The 23,776-nt window shown below is 38.7% G+C and overlaps 1 protein-coding gene across 4 annotated transcripts in view; it reads left to right on the forward strand.

Annotated features, from left to right (window-relative positions):
- Nucleotides 1-21,962, forward strand: part of LOC135236071 (opioid-binding protein/cell adhesion molecule-like) — a 296,427-nt gene extending 274,465 nt beyond the window's left edge. For 2 of the 4 annotated variants that reach the window (XM_064302241.1, XM_064302240.1), the window contains 4 exons: nucleotides 11,702-11,836; nucleotides 12,237-12,357; nucleotides 13,302-13,453; nucleotides 17,541-21,962. In XM_064302241.1, coding sequence (XP_064158311.1) covers nucleotides 11,702-11,836; nucleotides 12,237-12,357; nucleotides 13,302-13,453; nucleotides 17,541-17,638 — 506 coding nt within the window. In that variant the 3' untranslated portion in view covers nucleotides 17,639-21,962. Of the gene's footprint in view, nucleotides 1-11,701; nucleotides 11,837-12,236; nucleotides 12,358-13,301; nucleotides 13,454-13,743; nucleotides 13,903-16,679; nucleotides 16,780-17,540 lie in introns of those variants that run through there. The other 2 variants (XR_010324505.1, XM_064302242.1) reach the window with 2 other exon arrangements.
- Nucleotides 21,963-23,776: the final 1,814 nt, after the last annotated feature.

Below are 23,776 nucleotides of genomic sequence, written 5' to 3' on the forward strand. Positions count from 1 at the left end.
AAGTTCACCCCCAAGGCCTGAGCCTGTAATATGTTAGACATCCAAATAATGTGGAGCGCGAACCCTCGAATCTCTGAGGCGAACGGCGGAGGCGGTTTGGTACGAGCACAGTGACTGCTGGGAACGGCCATCTTGAGAATCGGGCCATGGCTGCGTGCGGTAAGGCGATGCCGTCGTGTAAAACAACACACCTCTGGCCTCCTCTCCCGTCTCTGACAGTCCCGGGAACGACACGGTAAAATAAAGACAGTGATCGTGTTATGTAAACGTTGCTATCCCTCTCTTTCCCTTAATGGGAGTTCATTCATCATGTTTGGGGGGTGGGGGGGGACCCGTTGCTCTTCACACGGCAGCCGTCGCCGTGGCAGCCGCTCTGGTGAAAGGGCAAATAAACGCGAGGTCAATAGAGATATTCCCGAGTGCTTCTGGGATGGGAGGGTGGTTAAGAGCAACCTGTGAGGTGAAGCACATATATTTCCTTTGAGTGTTGAGCTGTGGTTCACATTATAACATGGAATCTGATATTTATATATTTACACTGATCCAGTGACGAAAATTATTGCTGCACACAAAACTCAGTAACAGTGGTTGTCATCCCATGTCTTATATATTTTTTACATTAGTGCACTGATAAGTGGGGCATTAAGAGTTTGTCTCCAGCACGTCGTCCAACTAGGTTTCAGTTGTAATCCTCCAGGTGTCTCTTTGGCACTCCAAATTTAGCATCCACTTGAGTAATAAATAAGAAACACACACTTAATTGTAATTATGACGTTTTCATCGGCACAAAAGCAGTAGAATTATACTGTTACGTTTAAATATGTTTAAAAATAGACTCTCAGGAGAGAGACTCTCTATATTGTAAAATAGACATTTTTATGTTTTTGTGTAAATTTCTGAACATTGGAAAAATGCAACATTTTCGCAAGTGGTTGCAGAAAAGGTTATTATGAAATACTGAAATATATAGTTTGGTTGTGCTGGTAACATAACAAACACACATTGAACTTTTATTCTTATAATTGTTGTGTGCACTCTAGACATATTTTGTGTAACAGTTAAAAATATTTCACTCCAAATATGTTGCTAAAATGTAGTATAGGCCTAAGGAACTGGGAAATGTTGTTCTAAACTTACATTTGATAAAAATGGCATCTCTAGCTTGCCTGACAAGAAACCGGGTCGCACAGGGATAATGACAGGGTCAATCAAACCTTACACCCTACATAATGACAGATTTGACTGCCACTTTGACGAAAGACTCAAAAACACAAAAATAAAAGAAAATCGTTTGTCAGGCGTGGACGAGGGGGAAAAATAAAATCAAAGATCCAAGTTAAGGAAAGCACTTAAAAAAGTTACATGCTTTTATGTATTATTTGATTAATGAAATGTAATCATTCTTTATTTATTTATGGGAGTCTAACTGAGATCATAGAGATCCCGAGCCCTGAGCACAGAGCATTAAAAATAATAACTATAAAAAACTAAAAGCTATAGATAGTATAGAATTATACAGTCATGGATATTTACAGATTGCACTAGTTATGGTTATTGTTTGAGTCTTGACGTGTAAGCAGCCTGGACAAACATGGAAATTATTAAGGTGAATATACCCCTCAGGGGTAGGTCCACACTGCCTGGATTCCCGGTTCCACCAGCAGATTTCCCTCGCGTTAGGAGGCAAAGCCCTCTCTGCTCTTTTGTTGTCGGAGGGATCGATTGCGCTAGCGGAACAGAAGCTGTCACTCACCGCTGCACAGCAAATTGCACAGACTGCACTGGAACGTATTCGTCGTTTCAGCGCGAGGGCGTTCTTTTTGTATCAGTCCCACGGAACAAGGGGTGAGCTTCCAGCCATGGCAATTAGCGGGCAGGTTGCTTTCCAAACTATCTAACTGCAAAATGTGGAATGTTGCTAGAGGAGCTTTAGAGTGTGTTCTCTCTTTTGGATTGTATTTTGAAATATGATTTATTGATTTTTTCCTTTATTTCTTTGTATTTACCTCCAAATAAATTATTCCCAGATTTCTGGACAAATAATCACTATTCACTATTGGAGCCTATCCCAGGATGCATTTTGTGGGAGGCAGGAATACACCCTGGACAGGTCGCCAAACCATCACAGGACACATACACCATTCACTCACACCTACGGACAATTTAGTGTCCAATTAGCCTAACCTGCATTTCTTTACATTTCACTGTATCTACACACTACGCAAGTTGATGTAATTTATTTATTTATTTTTTTAAATAATTTTGATAGAATTCTTTGCAGATCTACAGCTACGTGCTTTATACAGGTAGTAAGGATTTAAAGTAAGGAAAAGTACTAAGGGAGTAATAAACCATCTAATGATTTTCCCCTTGGTAATATTGCTGTGAAAACGACAGAAATCATTTACAGTGTACAATTATACATATGCGGTTATTACTCATCTCAACCAGACCCATTTGCAGAGAAATATAAATGAGCGCATACTGTAAAAGGAATGCCATTTGGAATCACAGTTTCATATTTGCATATATGCCATTTTTCACGCTTAGTACAAATCAACTTCCATACAATACTTTTAAAAACAAAAATATATTATACTTTTGTGTGCAATGCAGCATAAATATTTTATTCAATTGGAACAACTGATTTCAGCAGCCATCTAGCATGCATTGTCCTGTTGGTTGTTGGTTAAATGCTCTCTGCTGAAAAATAAGCAGCAGGTACGTACTGTCCATGGAGAGGCACGGACAAAGCAGGTAGAGGAATTTCACTTCATCTTTTCTTCCATTAGCCTCACCTGGGTCTATTTCCATGGCAACCATGTTTTTTTTTACAGCCTCTCCAGGCAGGACATGGCTATGATTGGAGGAGACAGTGGTTAGGACATTACAGACACATCTTAATGGTTCAATTAGCCTTGGGGGGGGGGGGGGGGCTACTTCCTGTGTGGAGTGTAATATGTCTTTTGAACAGAACCACAAATGATCAGAAGGATTTAAGTATAGAAAAACCTCTGAAATTATTTCAGTGACATTAGAGAATATCAAAACATGTCTAGTGCAACGCCATCCTAACATGTCTTCCAAATTACATTTACATGATGTACAATTTATTGTTATTTTTTTTCCTGTGACCCTGACCAGGAATAAGAGGGCATAGATAATGGATGGATGGAATGGATGGAAAGTGTATTTCTTTATTTTAATTTAACCTTTATTTTACCAGTCATGTCAATCAACATTGGGATCTAATTTACAATGATGGCCTAGAAAGTGCCCAAAAGCTCTGGAGTCAACAGCTGCTCATTTGTACATTTTGCTAAGTATGTATATGTGACACAATCTAACAAATTAGACATTGCAGGACCCCTCCCCAAATGATAACCAGCTAAGTGTGTGTCTGCCCGATTGCCTGATTATTTTGGGAAATTCTGTTTTAAGTCGCGTCCATTGGTTCAGCAGCTGATGATGTAATCAGTTTGAATGAAAAGTTTAAAAAGAAAAGAGCCAGACAGCCTCTAAACTCTCATGGGATCTGATCTCTTTCATCCTGATTGGCAGTTACACACGCATGTCCGACATTACAATATGAAGTATTTCGGCAACACACTGAGGCATATATTGCATCAGGCAAATCCTCATGGTTTGTTTGACTGAATTGGAAAAGAAAGAAAGAAAGAAAGAAAGGTTTTGTTTGATGGCTTACACCCTTACAGTATATACACCGTAAAATCTTCAGAGTTGCATTAACTCCAACAGAGTTTATATGAGTCAAAGAATGATGAAATGCACTCTGTTTGAATGCAATGTATCAGATTTAACACTGACCAGCATGTGTTTGGTTGAATATAGTAGCTAATTAATAGTTGTTGTGCATTATACAATAATTTGTTATGCAGACATTTGAAATGAATTTTTTTTTTTTCTGGATACAAATGCAGTTTTCTGTCTTTAAAATAGGTACTTAAGTAGCTTAAATGTCACCGTGAATGAACTGACGTCCTCTGGTTTTAAATGACAGATCATCAGACTGTAAAGAATGGCAATGCAGGCTGCCAGGTTTCTCCAATCACAGTTGGTGGTGACTGCGCAAGACACAGACGTGACAAATGAGCAAATACCATTTCTGTTCTGCCTAAAACAGAGTGTCAGAAAAATGGAATATAAAGGAAGTGAGCAGAAATGGGTGAACAGCATGTTTCCCCAGGCTGAGCTCACTCATCTGACTCTGGGAGGATGATTACACTGTGGGATGCGGTACAGAGGTTTGTGGAGACTCAGACTCAAACACAGTGACTTTATTAGCCAGCAAGTACTAAGGCAACATAGCAACAATGCATAGGCTACAGTATAGCATAGTGTAGTAAGGCGTAGTATTGCTCTTGAAAATATAAATATATTATGTTTTATATATTGATAAATCTCTGCATCATATGAAAGCAGTTCTTTAAGCATATCCATGGCATGTTCATACAGACTACATGCATCCAAGGTTGTTACATTTGTATTTGTGCACCTCTTGAGCACCTGAATTGTGAAGAAGGTTCTGACTGTTGTCTATGTAGTTAATTTTTTTCATTAAAATGTTTTGCAAGCTGAGTGAGTCCCAAAACTCTTGTGAAAGAGAAAAATAACATTTTAATTCATTTTGAATTAAATGTTGAGGTATTAATTGAGTCCTTGGCCCAGTTTCACAAAGCAGTATTACTGACTTAGATGCACAGAGGAAACCCGGACCCTCCCAAATATGGAACTGAATCTGGGGTTTACTCAGTGCAGTTATCCAGCTAACTCAGTAATCCTGCTTCTTGAAATACCCACCCTGATCCTGATTAATGAAAACATTGCAACTGCCTTTTGAATGCAAGTAACAGTCATGAAAAGATTGCATTATCTTTGTTGGCTCAAAATCACTATTAGGATTATTAATTTGTGGGGATTTCATCATTCTGTGACTTTCCTCTTGATAAGTTGTTAAATAGGGTCATGCATATGCATACCTGTGGTGTGTGATAGAACAGGGTGTACATTCTGTAAATTAGGTAAATTAAGTCATCCATCTAATTTACAAAAGCATGCTTTAATTGTGTCTTACTGTTTTGCCTGTGAATTTTAAGGAGTCTTGAAAGCAGGCAGTAATTTGGTGAGCACCAATAAAGCTTAGACCGTGTTCTATAAAAGGTATGTTAATAAGGAGTTCTCTCTTCCAAACATGGCAACAGTCATCAGAGCCAAGAGAAGACACAAAGGCAACACAGAATAAGACAGGAGAGGGAGGGTATTTCATCCAAGAATTAGCTACACTCTTTCAGTTAAATACAGAGTAGGAACCCGCTTTTGTACCCTCGTACTTAACCCAAATTGGTTTGACAGCTCAGATGTATAATATACCAAACACAAGCTACGTGCATAGTGATGGATGTGAAAGTTCAAGAAGCAAATAAATACGGTGTAGTTGCACATTGTGGTACCTGTATCAACTGTTCACACAGCCACACAATAATCACACTACTGGAGGACATGTCATCAGCTAGCGGTTAGTATTAAAACTCAGTTTCTCTTGTACAAGTATTGACTGAATTGTGAGTAGAGATTTACCTTCAGGCACTCTTCGGCCTTCTTCCTTCACAAGTTCAGTCATCTTCCACCCACAGGACCCATTTAGCAGAGATGGTACCATCTGTTGTTCTATAGGTGTTTGATGTTCTTTCCTAAGCTGGACCACCACCTGTGTCTTTTGCCCATGCTACATTGTAGGACTGTTTTTCTGTACACCAACTAACATCATGCCATCCCTTCTTTAAATCAAAGACAGTTTTTTATTCCTGATTGTTTTATGATTATATCTGTTGATGTTGCATATTCCTCTGCTGTGAAATGATATTGTGATGCAGTACCTCCTTGACTCTTACAGTACCTTTATTTCCTGATCTGTAAAAAAAAAAAAAATTCTATGTCTTGTGTTGCCTTGCTGTTTATTCCTGGTTGCTTTGTATCCATTCTTTGATGTTTTGTAAACTGGACATGTCAGTGTGGCATATTTTTTTGGATACTCTTATGGGTGTGTGCCTCCCACTGCAAAATTGCAAATCAGAGCATTTCATTTCTTTGATTCAGTAATTAGGACCAGTCATAGAAACATTTCATGCTGCAACTATTTCTTTAGTAGATCAGACCCGCAGCTCTGGATTTACACACACACACACACACACACACACACTAGAAAATAAAACCATGCATGTCAGCACAAATGCTGACAAAAAGAATTGTCTTTGATAATAGATGTAACTGTAGATTTACTTTAAAACAAAGGGGCCTTAGAATCGAGTTTGATTGTCTGTCCCTTTGACACGCACCTGAACAAATAACATCAGGTGTCTCTCCACCTGTGTCTTTGTCACCTTTGTACAAACAGGATGGATGCACACCTGTCCCTTGCCAAGGTGTTACACGGACAACTGCTGTTTGCCGACACACACACACATCCTTATCTCTGAAAATGTAACAGCTGTGGCTTATCTCCTGGGCTTCCAGTGTAGGAAATGGCTCTATTATTTATGTATTTCTTCTGACAAATTTCCCCAGTCGCACTGCCTCCATTCTAATCATCTCTCTCGCAGATCTGCGCATGGATAGACGGCCTCGTAATAACAACCAGATTATTGGCTTGTTATGGGGTCCATTGGATGTAATTGCTTCGGGTCCAAATGTTGTTTATTTATTTTTTTTCCATTTCCAATCTTCATACACAAAATCAGCGCTGTGTGGCATTCATCGTGCTCGAAGGTAATCTAGACAGCAGGAACATTAGCCGTTCATGCTGTTTATTTTGTGTTTTTTTTTTTTGTGTGGCAAGTGATACGATGCAATGGTGTGTCCTGTTCACTCTTTCACTCTCCTGGTCATTCTTTAATGTGCAATTAGGAAGGCCTGAAAATCTTCGCATTAAACTGTGTGGCTACCGTTGAATGAAATCAGGGGCAGATTTGATACACTATTGTGCCAGAATAGAAATAACTACTCATGTAGACAATGAATGTGTGCATTTTCTGCACAAAGGCTGCTCTAGTCATTGATTTGCATTTCAATATAGTTGGTGCTTCATTCATGTTTGACAGACATTTTGTTGGGCAAGATTATTGTACTGTGTTATAAATATCCTGCCTGTTGATTCAGAGAAATTAAATAATGGTATCAAACAGAGGTCACAATAATACATTATGTTTTAACAACAGAGAAACACATAACACGTTAAAGTATATCTTTAACAACCCAGAATAGCCTCTTACTGTGATATAATGCTTGGGTGGCAAAAATAAGCCTGTTAAAACAATATGTTGCGTGAAATGGCATGAATATGTGTTTTCTGAAGTTGGGTTGCTGTGTCTTGATAACATTTTATTGCAATTTTGTTGAGTCATTGTCTATATTACTTTGATTTGAGCCATACCCATACTCCCAATTCTTGCAGTTTCACACTTTAGTCAGAAGAAGTGAGATTTCAACATGTTTTGTGATAGCTATCAATGCTGCTCATAATGTGTTGACCTTTAATAATTATGTGCATGGTCTTGGTGGTTATTGCTTGGAAATCGACCGGATTAGCAATGTACGAATGTCTTGTTGTTTAGGCATCCTTTGATTACTTCTAAGAGAGATGCATTACATTGAGGCAAATCTGGGTCATACTTGACAGATTTTGTTTTAGACATCGATTTTTGGCCATTTATTACAATGTCTACTGTAGTTTGGCTTAACGTTCCAAACATCCTCAGGAAAAGATTATACAAAATTGCCAGTCCTGAGTCAGTCATAGGCAGTTCTGTGGAAAAAGACAACGCACACACACACACACACACGTCGATGTTACTTACTAATGTTACTCTATATCTGCCAAGAGGGGACCATAGTTTCTACGTGTTTTTTTTTTTTTTTCCCAAAACAAAACAGAAGGAAAATTTTGTTGAATGACATCTACCTGACAAAGCAGGGACTGTAGAAAAATATGGACAAAGTCACTGTCATGTCACCCATTGACTCTCCATTTTAATATATGCTGCTAGTGCATGTTTGTGTATTTTTGTGACTCAAGATTTTGTGGTTTGTGCAATAAAAAGGCAAATTGTTGCCAAAAAGGGCCAACCAAATTCTGTCGTATGGAAGTAGTTTTGCTTCTTAAGGTCTGGCATGGTACAGAGTGGCATTCGTTCCAAATTATGCTGCAGACAAGGGGTGACAAAGATAGGTAGGCAGAATATGTTGTCTATAAGTGTACCTACTTACTGTGCCTCATATATCACAGCTTTAGACCCATAAAGTTGTCTTTCCATGTGAGTATTCATAAACCACTACTGTCATATGCCTGTGTTTTTTTAAATATTTAATATATTTATTTGTAAGTCAAATTTGTAGATGAATGCTGAAATCTCAGGAAGTGAGGAGTATGCGGGGCAACAGATGTAAAGAATCGGTCATCATGGCTGCAGTATTACATGCAGTAGGTATTTTGGTATTTTGCACTGCTGCTAAAAAGCCTCTCACACAGAAACCTCTCATTTTATCCAGTTCCTGTTATTGGTATTATTCTGTAGTTAATGCGTGTGTGTAATAAGCCTTTGCTGTGGCAGTGTTCTGACTGTGTTCTGGTCCATTGGCCTTGACGGAACAGTAAGTACTGAAAACTTGGCGTCAAGTTAGAATTTCCCACTGGGACCGCTGACGGGGCAGTGAGACTGGAAAGGGCCATATCACAAATGCCAGGCCCCTCCGCCCGGAACTACACGACTCTGCCAAGATGCACAGCTCGCTCATTCATCACCAGGCTTGCCTAATCTCCACACTCAAAGATTGATTTTCTCCCCTTTTTTAAGATCGTAACCACAGTCGGGACAACCTCCAACCCTTTGTCTTTTAGCCAATCAATCCTTTTTTTATAGCGTTGCTGGAATTTAATCAAAACATGTGACCCTACTACAGACAGCTCTCAGAATACTCAATAACAATGCTGTCTTGGCTTTCCAGAGGGTTGTCAAACTGTTTTTCCCCCCGCAAATTAAATCCTTGTTTAATCTTTTATTCTCCCTTCTATTCCTAGTACTGCAAATGAAATTAAAGGGAATTATAGAGAACACATATGGTGTGATAACTAATTGATGAGCAAACAGTTCCTTAAAAGAACTCTGCAGTTGCTGCTTAGATTTCAAAAACCTCAGTCGATGTATGCAGTTCTCATTATCTTAAACATTTATGCATATTTCAAAAGAAACGCTGGTAAAATTAATTATACCGTAAGAGAGAAAACATTCCTGAATGAAGGCCAAGCTTGGAATTATGTATTTCTTTAGGGCAAGCTCAATTTGGCCTTTGGTGACTGGTAATTTGTTAGGGCACCAAAAAAAAAATGGAAATGTGATAGTTTTTTGACTAATTAACACTATTGCATGAAGAAATACAGAAATAGGTTACATTTAAATTAATGCTATATATGTCACATTTGAGATTTTTTTTTTTTGCACTTCCCAACCAGCACTAAAATTACAACTTCACATTTAAGAGAAGGCACATGATGACCAAGCTTGGAATGAGATACACTACATTTCCAAAAGTATGTGGACACCCCTTCCAATTAGTCGTTTTGCCTATTTCAGCTACACCCATTGCAAACAGGTGAATCAATTAGGCGTATGACCTAAAGGGAAAAACTGATAACTCAAAACAAGGCAGAGAACTTTTTAATGAGGGAACGCTGTCAGGGAGGCATGCTCCTGTTGAGAGGGCTGCAGGATCACTGGAGTGGCATTCCAGCAGGAGGGAGGAGGTGCAGGGCAGCCTTGCAATCTCTATTGATAAACATTGGCTGTAGAATGGGTCGTGCTGAAGAGCTCAATGACTTCAAATGTGGCACTGTCATAGGATGCCACCTTTCCAACGAGTCAGTTCGTCAAATTTCTGAACTACCAGAGCTGCCCCAGCATTTTTGTACATTGAAAACATGTTTTTCATCATGAGGAAGTGATAATACTAATTCCTTTATAAATGTAGTCTATGGCAGGCATGCATGCATACATATAAATGCATGCAAACACACATAGTCTCTACATTCTGAAAGAAATATATAGCCATGGATTCAATATTTTTTCCTTTACCATGGATTTTTCCTTTTTATTATAACACATCATGAAGTGAGTTTTATTATACACCATGTTGTCCAATTCCTCTCCCTCCAGTGGACGACTTTGAGGGAGAGTTGGATAATTCAGAGAGTTGATAAAAACTTTATTAAAAATGGATTAACTGAAATTTGATTGCTCTACTCACATATGCTTTTATATATTTCTGTACATTTTACATTTCCCTGTTCCAGAAAAAAAAAATGGCTAGATATCCAGTCTGAGTGAGCAAACTTTGATGAACATGTCTGGCCAGTTATTCAGATTCAGCACTGGAGTGTTAAGCTAAGCTCCATCTCTCTTCTTTATGAGTGAGAGTTTAAAAAAATGGTGATTCTCTCTGAGTGGCCATTAAAACAGAACGCATCTTTCCTGACTCGAACGCCTTCCAAGTGGGACGGCTGCAGGCTTCAAAGAAACATAGCAAGACCTCTGATCATTCAACAGCAAAAACAGCCCTGGCTTTCACCTGCACACTGCCAAGAGACCTAAAGTACTGCTGCATCAGTCAATCCTGTATGTTATACATATGAAACACACAGTGGCCACAGAATAATTTATATCCTTGGTTTGTAAAAAGAGTAAAAAATAAAGAAATTAAACAAAAAGATTTCACCGGAGAAGTACATTTTTTTGTTTAATATATGAATTAAAACGTGTTTGGCGCTGAACAGCTGCATATGTTTTGTGATTTAATTTAAATTTGTTTCCAAAATGTTTTTTGTTTTTTTTGTTTTGTGCATTTATTCTGTTATAATGAATAGGAATTGCTCAAACATTGGGTGAGCATACGTATGCCTCACATTGATTCTCATGGGAGGCAAAGCCTACCCTTTGACTTATTAAATAAATAATGCACCTTCATAGCAATGTAGCTACTGCCAATGGAATTCACCACCTGGTAGAACCTTTACAGGACTGCATGAGGCTTACACATTGAATTCATCTTTGCTCTCAGTCTGTTTTGAGGGAGAGGGCTGTCAGTTGTCATTCACAATGACTTGAATGCTCAGATCAAAGGAATAGACATCTTAATTTCAGGGCATAATGCCCTATACCTTTCTCATTTTCTACATGATTAAGTGATACAGTATAACGGTCTCTTTGTCAAAAACCTTTGTTCTTGATTTCACGCTATAAATTGACTAAAACGGGCAATATATTCTTCAGTGATTGTGTAAACAGGCCTAAAAGATAACGCATTAGCTGTTGATGGGTGGAGTATGGTGTCAGTGGCTTGGTCCATTTTGTGACTTTATGATGTTTAAGCACCATAGATTTGGTTTCATTAAGAATAATTCAGCCTGGACTTGCCCAGTGACTGGAATTTGTTTTTGGCTTTTTCACAGGAATATAGGAAGGAGGTAGCAAGCTTGGCAACACTCCTAATAACCAGACACCAACTAACTTTTCTTTGCTGTAAACGTAAACTGTGAGAATGTTTTGTTTTCATTCGACCATAATACAACTGTAGTATTTCTTTTAAATATATGTTTATACTGTCTAATTAAATTCTGTTCTCCCATTTCCAGGCCATAAAGTGATGACCGAAGGCGAATACATTGAGATCACAGCGATCACCAAAGACCAGTCAGGCGCGTACGAGTGTATCGCGAACAACGATGTCTCAGCCCCTGACGTGAGGACAGTGAACGTCACCGTCAACTGTGAGCAAGGCTCAAGCCGCACTGCCACTGCCCATCCAGATTCATTCAAGCTCATCTCCAAAGTACTGGACACAGTCCTGGACACAAGCTTTCCTTTACTTTGAACTGATCATTAAGTGATTGACAGAACTTTGGTAGCCCAACCCATAAAGGGGTTTGTTGCTTCACTTTCATGATATCTTTGGGCCATTGGGGAACCTGTTCTCAATAACCGTACCAGATCTAGTAATCTCCATCCCAGTCCAATATGCAGTTGACCTCTTTTTCAAACAATTGAGTAAAAAACAGATATTTATACATAAACACAAACATGCACACACATGCACGCACTTTCTCTCTCACGCAAACACACACACATATTTAATCTCTGAACTGTTTCACTCTGAACTGTCTCTTGTAGATCCTCCCTACATTTTGAACGCCAGGAGCACTGGTGCCCCCGTTGGTCACAAGGGCATTCTGCAGTGCGAGGCATCGGCTGTGCCCATCGCAGATTTTGAGTGGTACAAAGAAGACCGCAGGTAGGTAGATATCCATTTAGGGGAGAGCTTCAGTTTCAGAGTGATGGTGGCATGTTCTGTATTTATTTACAGTTAGATCTATACACAGTTAAAAGTTTTGTTGAACTATGTGCTACAAAGGCCTCATCGGTTTCCTATAATTGAGAATTGCATTATTTGTTGATGTTGATGTTGGTATCAGTGTGCGCTACCACAGTTCAGCATTCTGTACATAAGTCATTACCCTAACAACTAAGATCACTAAATAAAAATGTTAACTGTTAACTGTTTAAAAATGTTTACTGAAACCTTGCCCCACCAGGCAGTGCAGTTACACATATTAAAGAGAGCGCTGTGCTTGCTTTTTTTAAATGAAGAGAATGAAGGTATTGTTATGTTCTTAGTGTAGCACTGAGTTTAATATTCAAAGCAACATTGTGAAGACAATGTCTTAACCATTGGCATTCTAAAAGTTTATCTGGATTTAGACGAAATTATCAATTGACTGGATTCTCCCAGGCACAATCAAAGATAAATCTGTCAATGAACGACTGGGTTTTGCTGGATTACTGCCTGCCCTGTGGATATAAAATACTCTGATTTAAAGGATATGGATTGAAGCTAAAAGAATGGTTCCCTCGAGTGAATGACACACTACATTCCCAAAGCAGATGTCAGGCAGTTAAACACAAATTTAAATAAATAATTATTTTTCTTGCACTTCATGAAGACACATCATTTTGCTTGGTATTGAATGCTTGTCTTCTGCTTTCTTTATTTGGCAAGAATATTGCACTCCTGGATATTGAAGTAATGACTGCAATCAGTTAAACATTTTTATACAGAATTTAGGGGTGGCAGAATCTGTGTTAGCAAGTTGCCAAATATTTGTCTGGGTGGGTATCCATGGCAACTTCGCAATGAGTATTTGCACATGTGTCTAAGCAACTGACTCTTCACCACAGGCTTTTCAACGGACTTAATGGAGTAAAAATTGAAACCAAAGGCAAACAATCCAAGCTCGTCTTCTTCAACGTGTCTGAAGAGGATTATGGAAACTACACCTGTGTTGCCCTTAACACTATGGGGCACACAAATGCAAGCATAATATTGTATGGTAAGAATACTTTCTAATAGAATGCACTTCATGACTATAATACTTCTAGTGTAATGATACTACTGAATAAAGAGCTAAATTATATCCACATGGTGAGTTAATGCACATAGGCAGATTTTATTCCTTAACAGAAACATGATGTGGTAGGGGGGGCGTGGTTTGTGCGTTGGCTGCAGAGAGAGAGTGGGCGGGGCAGCTCTCGGACTCTGCCCCACAGCTGTTAGAGATTGCTAATCAGCACCGCTCTTTAAATGTGCAATTGTTTAACGATGTGCTGATTACTTTGACAGTGAGCCTGGGTGCTTAAAAAGGCGTTCTCCGAGATAGACGGGGTGGCTGCTGACGGAGGACGTGCGGCACTACGGAGTTGTACTTTAAAAACCCATGTAAACGGGAAAAGCGAAAATCCGTGTGTTCGGCTATAAATAAAAAGAAGTTCATCATACAAACTCGTCTCTCTGTCTCTCTTTATACACGAGCGGTGGCACTCACCTTGCCACACATGACTATGGATTTTTTTCGCTGGATTCTTGCCATGACAAGCATTGACTTTATCGTGATTTGTGTTGTACATATGGGAATGGGATTTCAAACAATCTCGAGACTGAAAAAGATCTACACAAGGCTATATTGATGGCTAATCAAAGCGAAGATGCCCTTTGTGGCCAAATTAGCATACAATGGCTATAAAAGCGATATCCCAGCCCACAATCTTCTCAAATATTCGGCATAGGGTTAGCTGCCTAGCTGGAGACTGCTTGTGTCCACCACGCCGCAGTGATCATCTGTGTGTAGAATGTGCCACAATGAGAGGACCTTTTTTCCAACACAAGGCCCTCTCGAGAAGATGGCACTTATTTTTTCAGTTTTTCCAATGAAGCAGTGCCAAGGGTGCGACGCAGCACTGGAGGATACGGATCCTCACACTGCTTGAGTTATGTGCCTTGGAGAGGATCATGCTCTCCGGGTTTAACTAAGGTTACCAGCACTGCAGTGTTCTGGGTGCACAAGAGTTGCTGGACCAGGCAGGAGTGCACTGTGAAGATGCCAGCTGGGCAGACTTCCTGGAGCCTTATGCCACGCACTCTCAAGAGGACAGGCCTAACCCCCGCAAAAACAGAGCTTTGGCTGGCACGGTCTCTTTGGAAGGGGCACTCCTGACCCTCGCTGATAAGTCTGTGGATGACGGTGAAGGACTCTCACTCCATGGTAGCGACCAGGAGATGCTTCCGGAAGATGCTTCTGGAAGGTCACTTGGAACCTTCTGGCTCTCCTGCTACCCCAACAACGGCGGGTTATGCAGAGCACCGTCCCTCCCTGTTGAGGGACTTTCCAGCAGTTCGGAAAATGGCAGGGACCAGAGCCGAGTTCCCATGGCCCCCACTTCTTCCAGCCGCCTTTTAACCATCTGGTTGTCCAAATCTTCAGGTGCAACATCAATGTCGAAGTACGGGGTGCAACCGACTGACTGCAGCTTTCCGGAGACAGACCTTTTTCAACTAAGGCACCAGTGGCTTCTTACATGGCTTTGCAGTGGAAGGCTGCCACAAACTGCAGACCTAAGGGGTTCCATGTGCTCGAGGTTCTTTAGCTGCTCATCTCCTCGGCCCCACAGCAAGTTGGTGACCCCGGAAGCCCAGTCTTCCCACTCACTCTGGACAGATATCAAAGCAAAGTGCAATGTATTTATGGAAATTAATGGAACTGCACTATTCAAATTAGTATTGGGGATTAGTCCTGATTATTCCTAATGAAACCCAATGGCCAGGAGAAATGTACTTCTCACCTTTGCAGACCGAGGGGAGAGGGAGCCCTAGGGGACGGGAGAGCGAGGGGTTTTGAATGCTCAACTTTGCAACCTACGTATGGCAGTGGGATACTCAACCACATCATTTGCGGTTCTCTTATAATTCTGACCAACTGATGTGAAAATTTATAATCTAGCCCTCACTACCTATATGCCCACAATGCAGCAATGGGAGTTGAGGGAGAAAAATCATACAAAATACCCGACTGCTGTGCTGCAATTTAGGCAGAATGGAAACGCAGGGAAATCTCTGTGTGATTGCCATTGTGCCTTTGCGACAAGTAACTTAGCAACAAATGTACGTACTGTAATTAGGGGCCGGCTCCATCTAATGGAAGTGATAACACTGAATTGCGATGTGGCTCTAATAGAATGCATGTCAAATGTTGTTAAATGAACCCTTGACAAATGTAATTGCTTGTGATTCTAAGCCAATCAAAATTAGATTACAGTCCAGTAAACATTATTGTTACAGAGACAGATAAAGTTAACTTTTTTTGCATGCTTTATTGGGGATATCTATATATGTGTGTGTACAGTGAGCTCCATAATGTTTGTGACAAAGACTTTTTTTTATTTTTTATTATTTGACTCCACAATTTTAGATTTGCAATCAAAAATGTTAATGGTTAAAGTACACATTCTCAGTTTTTATTAAGGGTATATTTATATATTTGGTTTCACCATGTAGACATGACAGCACTTTTTAATACATAGACCCCCCATTTCAGAGAACCGCAATGTTTGGGACATATTAATGTTATGTTGTCATGTGCAGTACTTTGTTGTATATCCTGTGCATGTAATAGCTGCTCTAATTCTGTGACCTATTGACATCACCAAGTGCTGAGTATCTTCTCTCGATATGGTCTGCCAGGCCTGTACTGTAGCCATCTTCAGCTCCTGCTTGTTTCGGGACTAGTTGGCTTAAGTTTTCTCTTTAACGTATGAAACACAAATTCAATTGAATTCCGATTGCGCAAATGACTTGGCCAGTCAAGGGTTTTCCAGTTTTTGACTTTGAAAAACATGTTTCTTACTACAGCAATATGTTTGGGATTATTGTCTTCATTTAGGATGATGCGCCATCCAATGAGTCTAGGGGCATTTGGTTGAACTTGAGCTGATAAGATGCTTCTGTACACTTCAGAATTAATTCTGCTGCTGCTATCAGCAGTTACATCATCAATGCAGACGAGTGAGCCAGTACCTGTGGCACCCATACATGCACAACCATAACATCCCCACCACCATGTTTCACAGATCAGGGGGTGGGGGGCCACCACACTTTTCTCTTGCCATCACTGTGATACAAGTGAATCTTGGTCTCATCTGTCCATAAGACCTTTTTTCCAGAACTCTGCAGGCTATTTTAGTTACTTCTTAGCAAACTGTAACCTGGCCGTCCTGTTTTTGCAGCTGGACATCAACTGTAGAGGTCTTCCTTGGCATACCAGGCAATTATTGAGCTCACCAGTGCTTTCATTCTTCTTAATGATGTTCCAAACAGTTGATTTTGGTAAGTCTAAGGTTTGGCCTATGTCACTGACTGTTTTTTTCTTTTTTCTCAACCTCATAATGGCTTCCTTGGCTTTCAATGGCACAACCCTAGTGCTCATGTTGACAAACGGCAATAACATATATCGAAGACAATCAAAAGCCTATATACTGAAATAAAGACTATATACGGAAAGCTGTCATATACCTGCAGTAAGGAAGCAATTGAACACTACTCAGAAACACCTGTGAAGCCATTTTTCCCAAACATTATAGTGCCCTGAAATTGGGGAACCATGTACAAAAAGTGCTGTAATTTATACATGGTGAAACCAAAATGTATAAAATACCCTTTAATAAAAGCTGAGAATGTACACTTTAACCACGTCAGTTGTTTGATTACACATTTAAAATTGTGGAGTACAGAACCAAATCAAGAAAAACTAAAAAAAATCTTTGTCCCAAACATTATGGAGCTCAATGTATTTATACACATATATAATCATGCATTCGATTTAAAGTTTCTTTAATCCCTGAGTGTCTTTGTTTGGTGTATGAAAAAAAAAAAATCCTCAGATAAATTATTCGTCGTCAAAGGCAATATCAGTGCACTCTAGTTAGACTCATGATGGGCCTAAGTGGGCCGCTTGTAGCACTGTTTGTTCCAAGTCCCGCTTCTCTCAAGCCAAAGCACGTCATGAAGCAATAATGCTTATTTACGGGGAATCTGCTGCCTGGCGTGCGTCCGCGAGGATTAATGGCTCTCTCTTTGGAAACCCGCAGGACCAGGAGCGGTGCACGATGTCAACAGGGCGTCCCAGTCCCGGCGCTCACTGCACCTGCTCTGGACTGTGACTTTGCTCTACCTTTGCAAGTTTTGATGCAGCTGTACCCACATCCGATTTCCCACGGCATCACAGCACAACAGACTTTTCGTTTTGTCCAAGAACAGGAAATCCAACAAAACAATACGGAGCGTTTGCATTTTTATTTTTTAAATGGAGGTGTATGTGAGCGGAAGCTGGAAGGTGGGAGGGACCAGGGACGAGTGGTGTAATGCATCTAGTGTTTATCCTGTTTTCTTTTTGTGTGTAAAAACTTGAGGGATGTGTAAAATAGATTTTGGCTGATGCCTTTTACTTTTGGTCTAATCTACAGTGTGGATGTATAAACTGAGGTCACTGTTTTATTCCTACCGGGTTTAGCTCTGTAATGTCATATTTAAGAAATACTGTAAAAACAAAAACAACTGTCTATGATAAAACGAGTCCTTAAAAAAATCAACACCCAAATAAAAAATAAAAAAATTTAGATTTAATCATCAGACATTTTGGTCTGCCTGAGGTACAGTATAGCTGAGTAGTAAACATCACAAGAAACTGACATATAGTTGACTCAACTAGTCTGTTCTGTTATTTTAATGTGATCCAATAATGATGTGTTTAAAAATACTGAATATTGACTGCAAGAGATTAGTACTTCACATGCATCATAAAAAAGAAAAAAGCAAATGAAAAAATAATGTTATAAAACACAATGAAGATTTTAACTGAAGAGGAGCAGGGAGTCATACGTGGATTTCCTCGCTACACAGGGTAGCTAATAATTCTGAGCACAATTGATAGCTAACTAATTCAGATTGTACAAACATCATAATTTGTCAACATTTATTTATATTTTATTTGAATGCATAATTGTCGAAATGCTATTGTAAGGAACGCAATGGAAGGAATTGAAATGTGTCTGGAATGTAATGTCGATCTAATGGTAGCTTATGGTGTCTTAATATTTTGTATACATGATGTATGGAAAAGTGAGCTAAAGGTCTAGTGCTTGTATTTGACTGAAGTATCCATGCCTTTCTAGACAGCCCTAAACATCCACTTCCCTGGGTACTGATTTCTATCTCACAGTATTATAACAGGCAGGAAATAATGAGGTTTACCACCCATGGGAAGACATTAAATTGCCACTGAAAACACGAACGTGAATCCTTCATCTCTTCGATATTGAATTGGGGGGACTTTCAATGATGCTCACAGACCCCGAGGAGCAAGTCACCACCTCGATTTTACATTTGGTCCCAGGAAGCGTCAGACATTATACAGGGGTACGCAAATTTACTTAAACAAGAGCGACAAGGCATTTTAAGGGACACGGAAGGTAAATTCGGGCCACATATTGGTTGCATTTACTACTATATGCACTGTATCTGCAGAATGGCTATCTAACAGAAATGAGGTATACTATTTCCTCACACAGATGGATGGTTCCAGATTAGATACCAGGCATTCTGTTGTTACATCCATACATATAAATTAAATGTGCATTTAGAATGATAAAAATCATACTTTCTATATGTTCATTTTATGTAATAGGCAAAAAATCGGTGGTAAATAAAAAAAGTGCTGTGATTTTTTTTAGTGTCCCTTCTTGAAGGTGTCAATGATGAGAGAACATTCAATAGATTGATACATGGTTTGGAAAAATACCCTTCATTGATAAAAATACATTCATATGTGTGTTTTAATTGTTTATTCATTTTAATTATTGAGTTGTCTCATACAAGACCCAGAGTCTCAATCTTATGAATCTTAAGATAAATGCAGTGTTACACATTTATTGTAGTCTGACTGGAAGTGATCTCTAAGTAAAAAATGACACTAGACAATACACATGGTTCCAGCCAGGAAAGCACCCCCTATCACCTGACAGTGTTGCATTTAACATATTATAATACAGCAAAAATAAATATAGCATGGTTGAGATCAATATAACTTAGTAGTAGGTTCCCCTCTGTAGCTGAATATATGTTTTTGATAAATAAAAATATACACTGGTTATCCGTTTATTGTACAGTAAACACCTGTGTATATAAAGGACTGCTTTTCTTCAAAATCTCAAGAGTACTACAAATGGGCATTCTTTATTCCACCAGTATTACAAGACCATGGTATATTTTGCAAGGAACACTTTGAGGTGCAAAATCTGGCTGTTCTGCTGTCTTGGATTCAGAATGATTTAAAAAAATGTGTCATTATCTTTGTTTATTAATTTATGTTCCTACAATAATGGACAGAAAACATTATTTTTTTTATTTTATTAAAAAAAATGTTAAGAGGGGAAGAATCTTTGGGAACAACATGTACAAAATCACCATTCCCTGGTTTACTCTGTATTGTCTAAATGGAGACCAAAAGTATTAACTATAAGATGGTTGCAGTTGTGCATACAGGTTTCATTTTTGAATCACATGTATGTATTAAATAAACCTATGTCCTTTTGATACAGTTAAATGCAAAATTATTGGAACGGTGACACAATTTTGTTGTTTTGGCTCTGTAGTACAACACATTCTATTTGAAATAAAACAATGAATATAAGTTTAAAGTGCAGATGGTCAGCTGTATTTTGAGGGTATTTGCATCCATATTGAGTGAGCCGTATAGAAATTATAGCCCTTTTTATACATTGCACCCCATTTTAGGGGAGCAAAATTAATTGGACAATTGGCTGCTCAGCTGTTTCTTGGCCAGCTGTGTGCATTATTAATTCATGCACAACAAAATTAACAGAGTCTAGAGTTGATTCTAGGTCTGTTGTTCAAGTAGGACAACATGTGGACCAAGTAAGAGTCAATGCCAGTAAAGTAGACCAACATGAAGCTAAACATAGCCTAAACTTTGGCTGTGTCAAAATCAACGGTTTCATACATTTTTTTTTCGGAAACAAGCACACGCTGGTGAGTTCAGGAATAGCCAAGGGCACTGTAGTGGAAAACCCTTTTCAACTGTCAAATACATCAAGACCACCCTCCAGGATGTAGGCATACATGTGTCAAGAACAACCTTAAGCAGAGGATTCACCACAAGATGCAAACCACTGATAAGCCTCAATAACAGAATGGCCAGGTTCAAGTCTACTAAAAAAAAAAAAAACAAAAAAAAAAAACACACATTAATAAAAATTGGAGAATTCTGGAACAAAGTGTTATGGACAGGGGAGATGAGAATTACCCTGTACCAAAGTGATGGAAAGAGGAAAGTGTGAAGAAAGAAAGGAACTGCTCATGATTCTTCTCATTTTTCACAGACTGCTCATCTCTGAAATGTGCTGGAGGTAGTGTAATGGCTTGGGCATGATAATGTGACTGCTGACAGCAGCAGCAGGATGGATTCTGAAGTGCATGGAAACATCTGCTCAAACCATATTCATCAAAACTCTGTGGATGGTGCCTCACCTTTCAGCAGGACAATGACCCCACATTTACTACTTACTATTAAAGCAACCAAAGAGTTTTTTTCAGGGCCAAAACATGGAATATTCTTGACCGGGCCAAGTCACCTATCCTGAGTCCAACTTACCATGCGTTTCACTTCACTGAAGACTAGACTGAAGGAAAAACACCACAGAAACAGGAACTGAATATTGCTGCAGTACAGGCTTGGCAGATCATGAACAAGGAAGAAATGGGGACTTCAGGCAGTAACCAAATTGAAAGTATTTGCAACTAAATATGATGACTTTAATTGTTCATATTATGACCATTTGTCCAATTACATGTGCTCCCCTAAAATGGAGGGTGGGATGGGGGGTGCTATGTATGAAAGGACCTGTAATTCCTACATGGATTACCTGATATGGATGGAAATACACTCAAATTAAAGATGACAGTTTGCACTTTAGCCTAATACTCATTGTTTTATTTAAAATCCAATGTGCTGTAATGTGGAGTTATTGTGTCACTGTCCCAATAATTTTGTATTTTACAACAATCACACCCATTTAACTGAACTTTGCTTACATTTCAGGAGGAAGCATCGTATATTTTTTAATTTTCTTGAATTGCATAAACTGACAGGTCTATATTGTGTGATGCAAAACCTCATACTGTACAGTTTATGTAACATTACTATGTGAATGTAACATTTGATCTGCCACCTTTATATTAATTGTAAAACTGCAAAACATTAGTGCTTAAAATTGTTTATTTCTGTTATAACAAGGGAAAATGCAGTTAGGTCTTACAAGAGTGTTTATATGTAAATGTCTGTGTCATGCTAAGGAGTGTACCATGTCTGCATTAAAAGCTAGTCTGCAAATGGTGACCTACTGCATACCAAGCTAAGTACCAACACTGATACACAAAGTTTAAACATGGAAAACAAAACATTCATGTAAATAAAAATTATAGTTTGTTTTGTATTTGTGGATGTGTAAATTCTATTCCAAAAAAGTTTCTGTTTTCTTAAAAAAAAAGAAAAAGGAATTAATAAAAAAATACAAAACATATTTTTGTTTTATTCAGGCAGTTGAGTAATACATTTTTTGTCCATAGTATGACATATTGTTTTTGCAAATATATATGTCATAAAAATATTTGGTAACGTGTAATTGATGTTTCAGATACATGTTGTCTACAGTTTGAAGAGGTAAGCTTCAAAAACTATAGGCAAAAATTACATTACGTTCTCACAAATAATGCACTAAGAACATATGTTTCTAACTAAATGTTTTTTTGTTTGTGTGTGTGTTTTTTGTCCGTGGGGAGAGGGCGGATTTGGGGGGCGGTGCAACACTTACAATAAACAAATTCATTTAAATTAATTTAAACTTCTACTTGCAACTGTTAAAAGATAAATAACTACATACAAATTTCCATTAGTACTGGATGGGTGTTAATGTCATACAGCTGGGAATTAGCATGAATTTATTCAGCTTTAGAATATCTAATCTGAGTTTCTGGCAAAATGCCACATGGAAATGGGCATTATGCTAAATTAAGGTTACTCATTTTTGTTCTATGTTAACCATATGGGGAAGTGCAAAATAACTGGTTCAAATTCATATTATGGTAAATTGAAAATTACTTTGTGAGTATAAACCGTTCCTTGAACCTCTGTTGATCATTAAATCACATTGTTTATAAACAGAGCTGAATTTTCAGCAAATAAACATGTTTACTTTCATTTCCGGAATGCAATTTAGGACATATATTTCATCCCCCACATCACAAATAAACGTTCCTACAAAATCATTGCCATTGACCATTTCTTCTGTGAGCAATGTGAAACTATGACAAATGGTCTTGGGCCATCTATTTTGGTGGCCATCTCACATTCAGGTGAAACTTATTTATTTATTTATTTATTTTGTGTTTCTTTAAGTTTTATAAGGGGAAAGTAAAGTGGATCGTGAAATGCAAAACTAAAGCAAGTGAGAGAATAACCTTTACTTCAGACCAATTATGGAGACAAAAAGCACCAAACTACCTTAGATGAGCACGTAATTGGTAGATGTTAGATCACAGGTGGCCAATTTCTGTTCTGGAGGGCAAGACCCCGAAATCAAGTGAATGGTTACCTGGACTAAAAATGATGATGAGTGCGTAAGTCCAATGTTCCTTGAGTGGCTAGCCTTTATTTTTCAACCTTGTCAATGACACACGTTCATTTCCATTTAGGAATCTATGAATGTCAATGAATGAATAATAATGACTTATATCTGTATAAAAGTCGAAAATCACTTTCTTTAATGTTTTATATATACGGGCTATTGGTTACTTCTGGCAACAGTTAAATACCCTGTGATAGCAGGCTAGCAAGACCTCAACCTCTAAACCTCTAAGCTGCTGGTCAACTGCTGCTGCAGGCTTCAATCTTGTTACTGGTGCACCTGGTTATTTTGTGGTCATTATGGTCCTAGGCTGTATTCAAATTTATGAGATACTTTAAGGTACAAAAATGTTACATTTTATCAAAAATAAATGCCACCTCAGTGACCACAAGACCAGAATACCTAAAAGTAAAGCTTAATTTTTCAGCTGTGTAATGTTTCTACCCTACAATAAAATGGCTCACTAATCACAGCCATTGTCTAAATTGCATTGCTGGTGCTGGGTCCAGTGCACTGTTCCCACCTTGTATCCGATCAGTTGCAAGAGTTGATTGTCAGGTGGAAAATGACAGTAGGGGATCAGAGCATGCAAATATCTCAAATACCCCAGCTGTTGGGATGTT

This window comes from Anguilla rostrata, chromosome 12 (assembly GCF_018555375.3).
Source record: "Anguilla rostrata isolate EN2019 chromosome 12, ASM1855537v3, whole genome shotgun sequence".
Taxonomy (NCBI): Eukaryota; Metazoa; Chordata; class Actinopteri; order Anguilliformes; family Anguillidae; genus Anguilla; species Anguilla rostrata.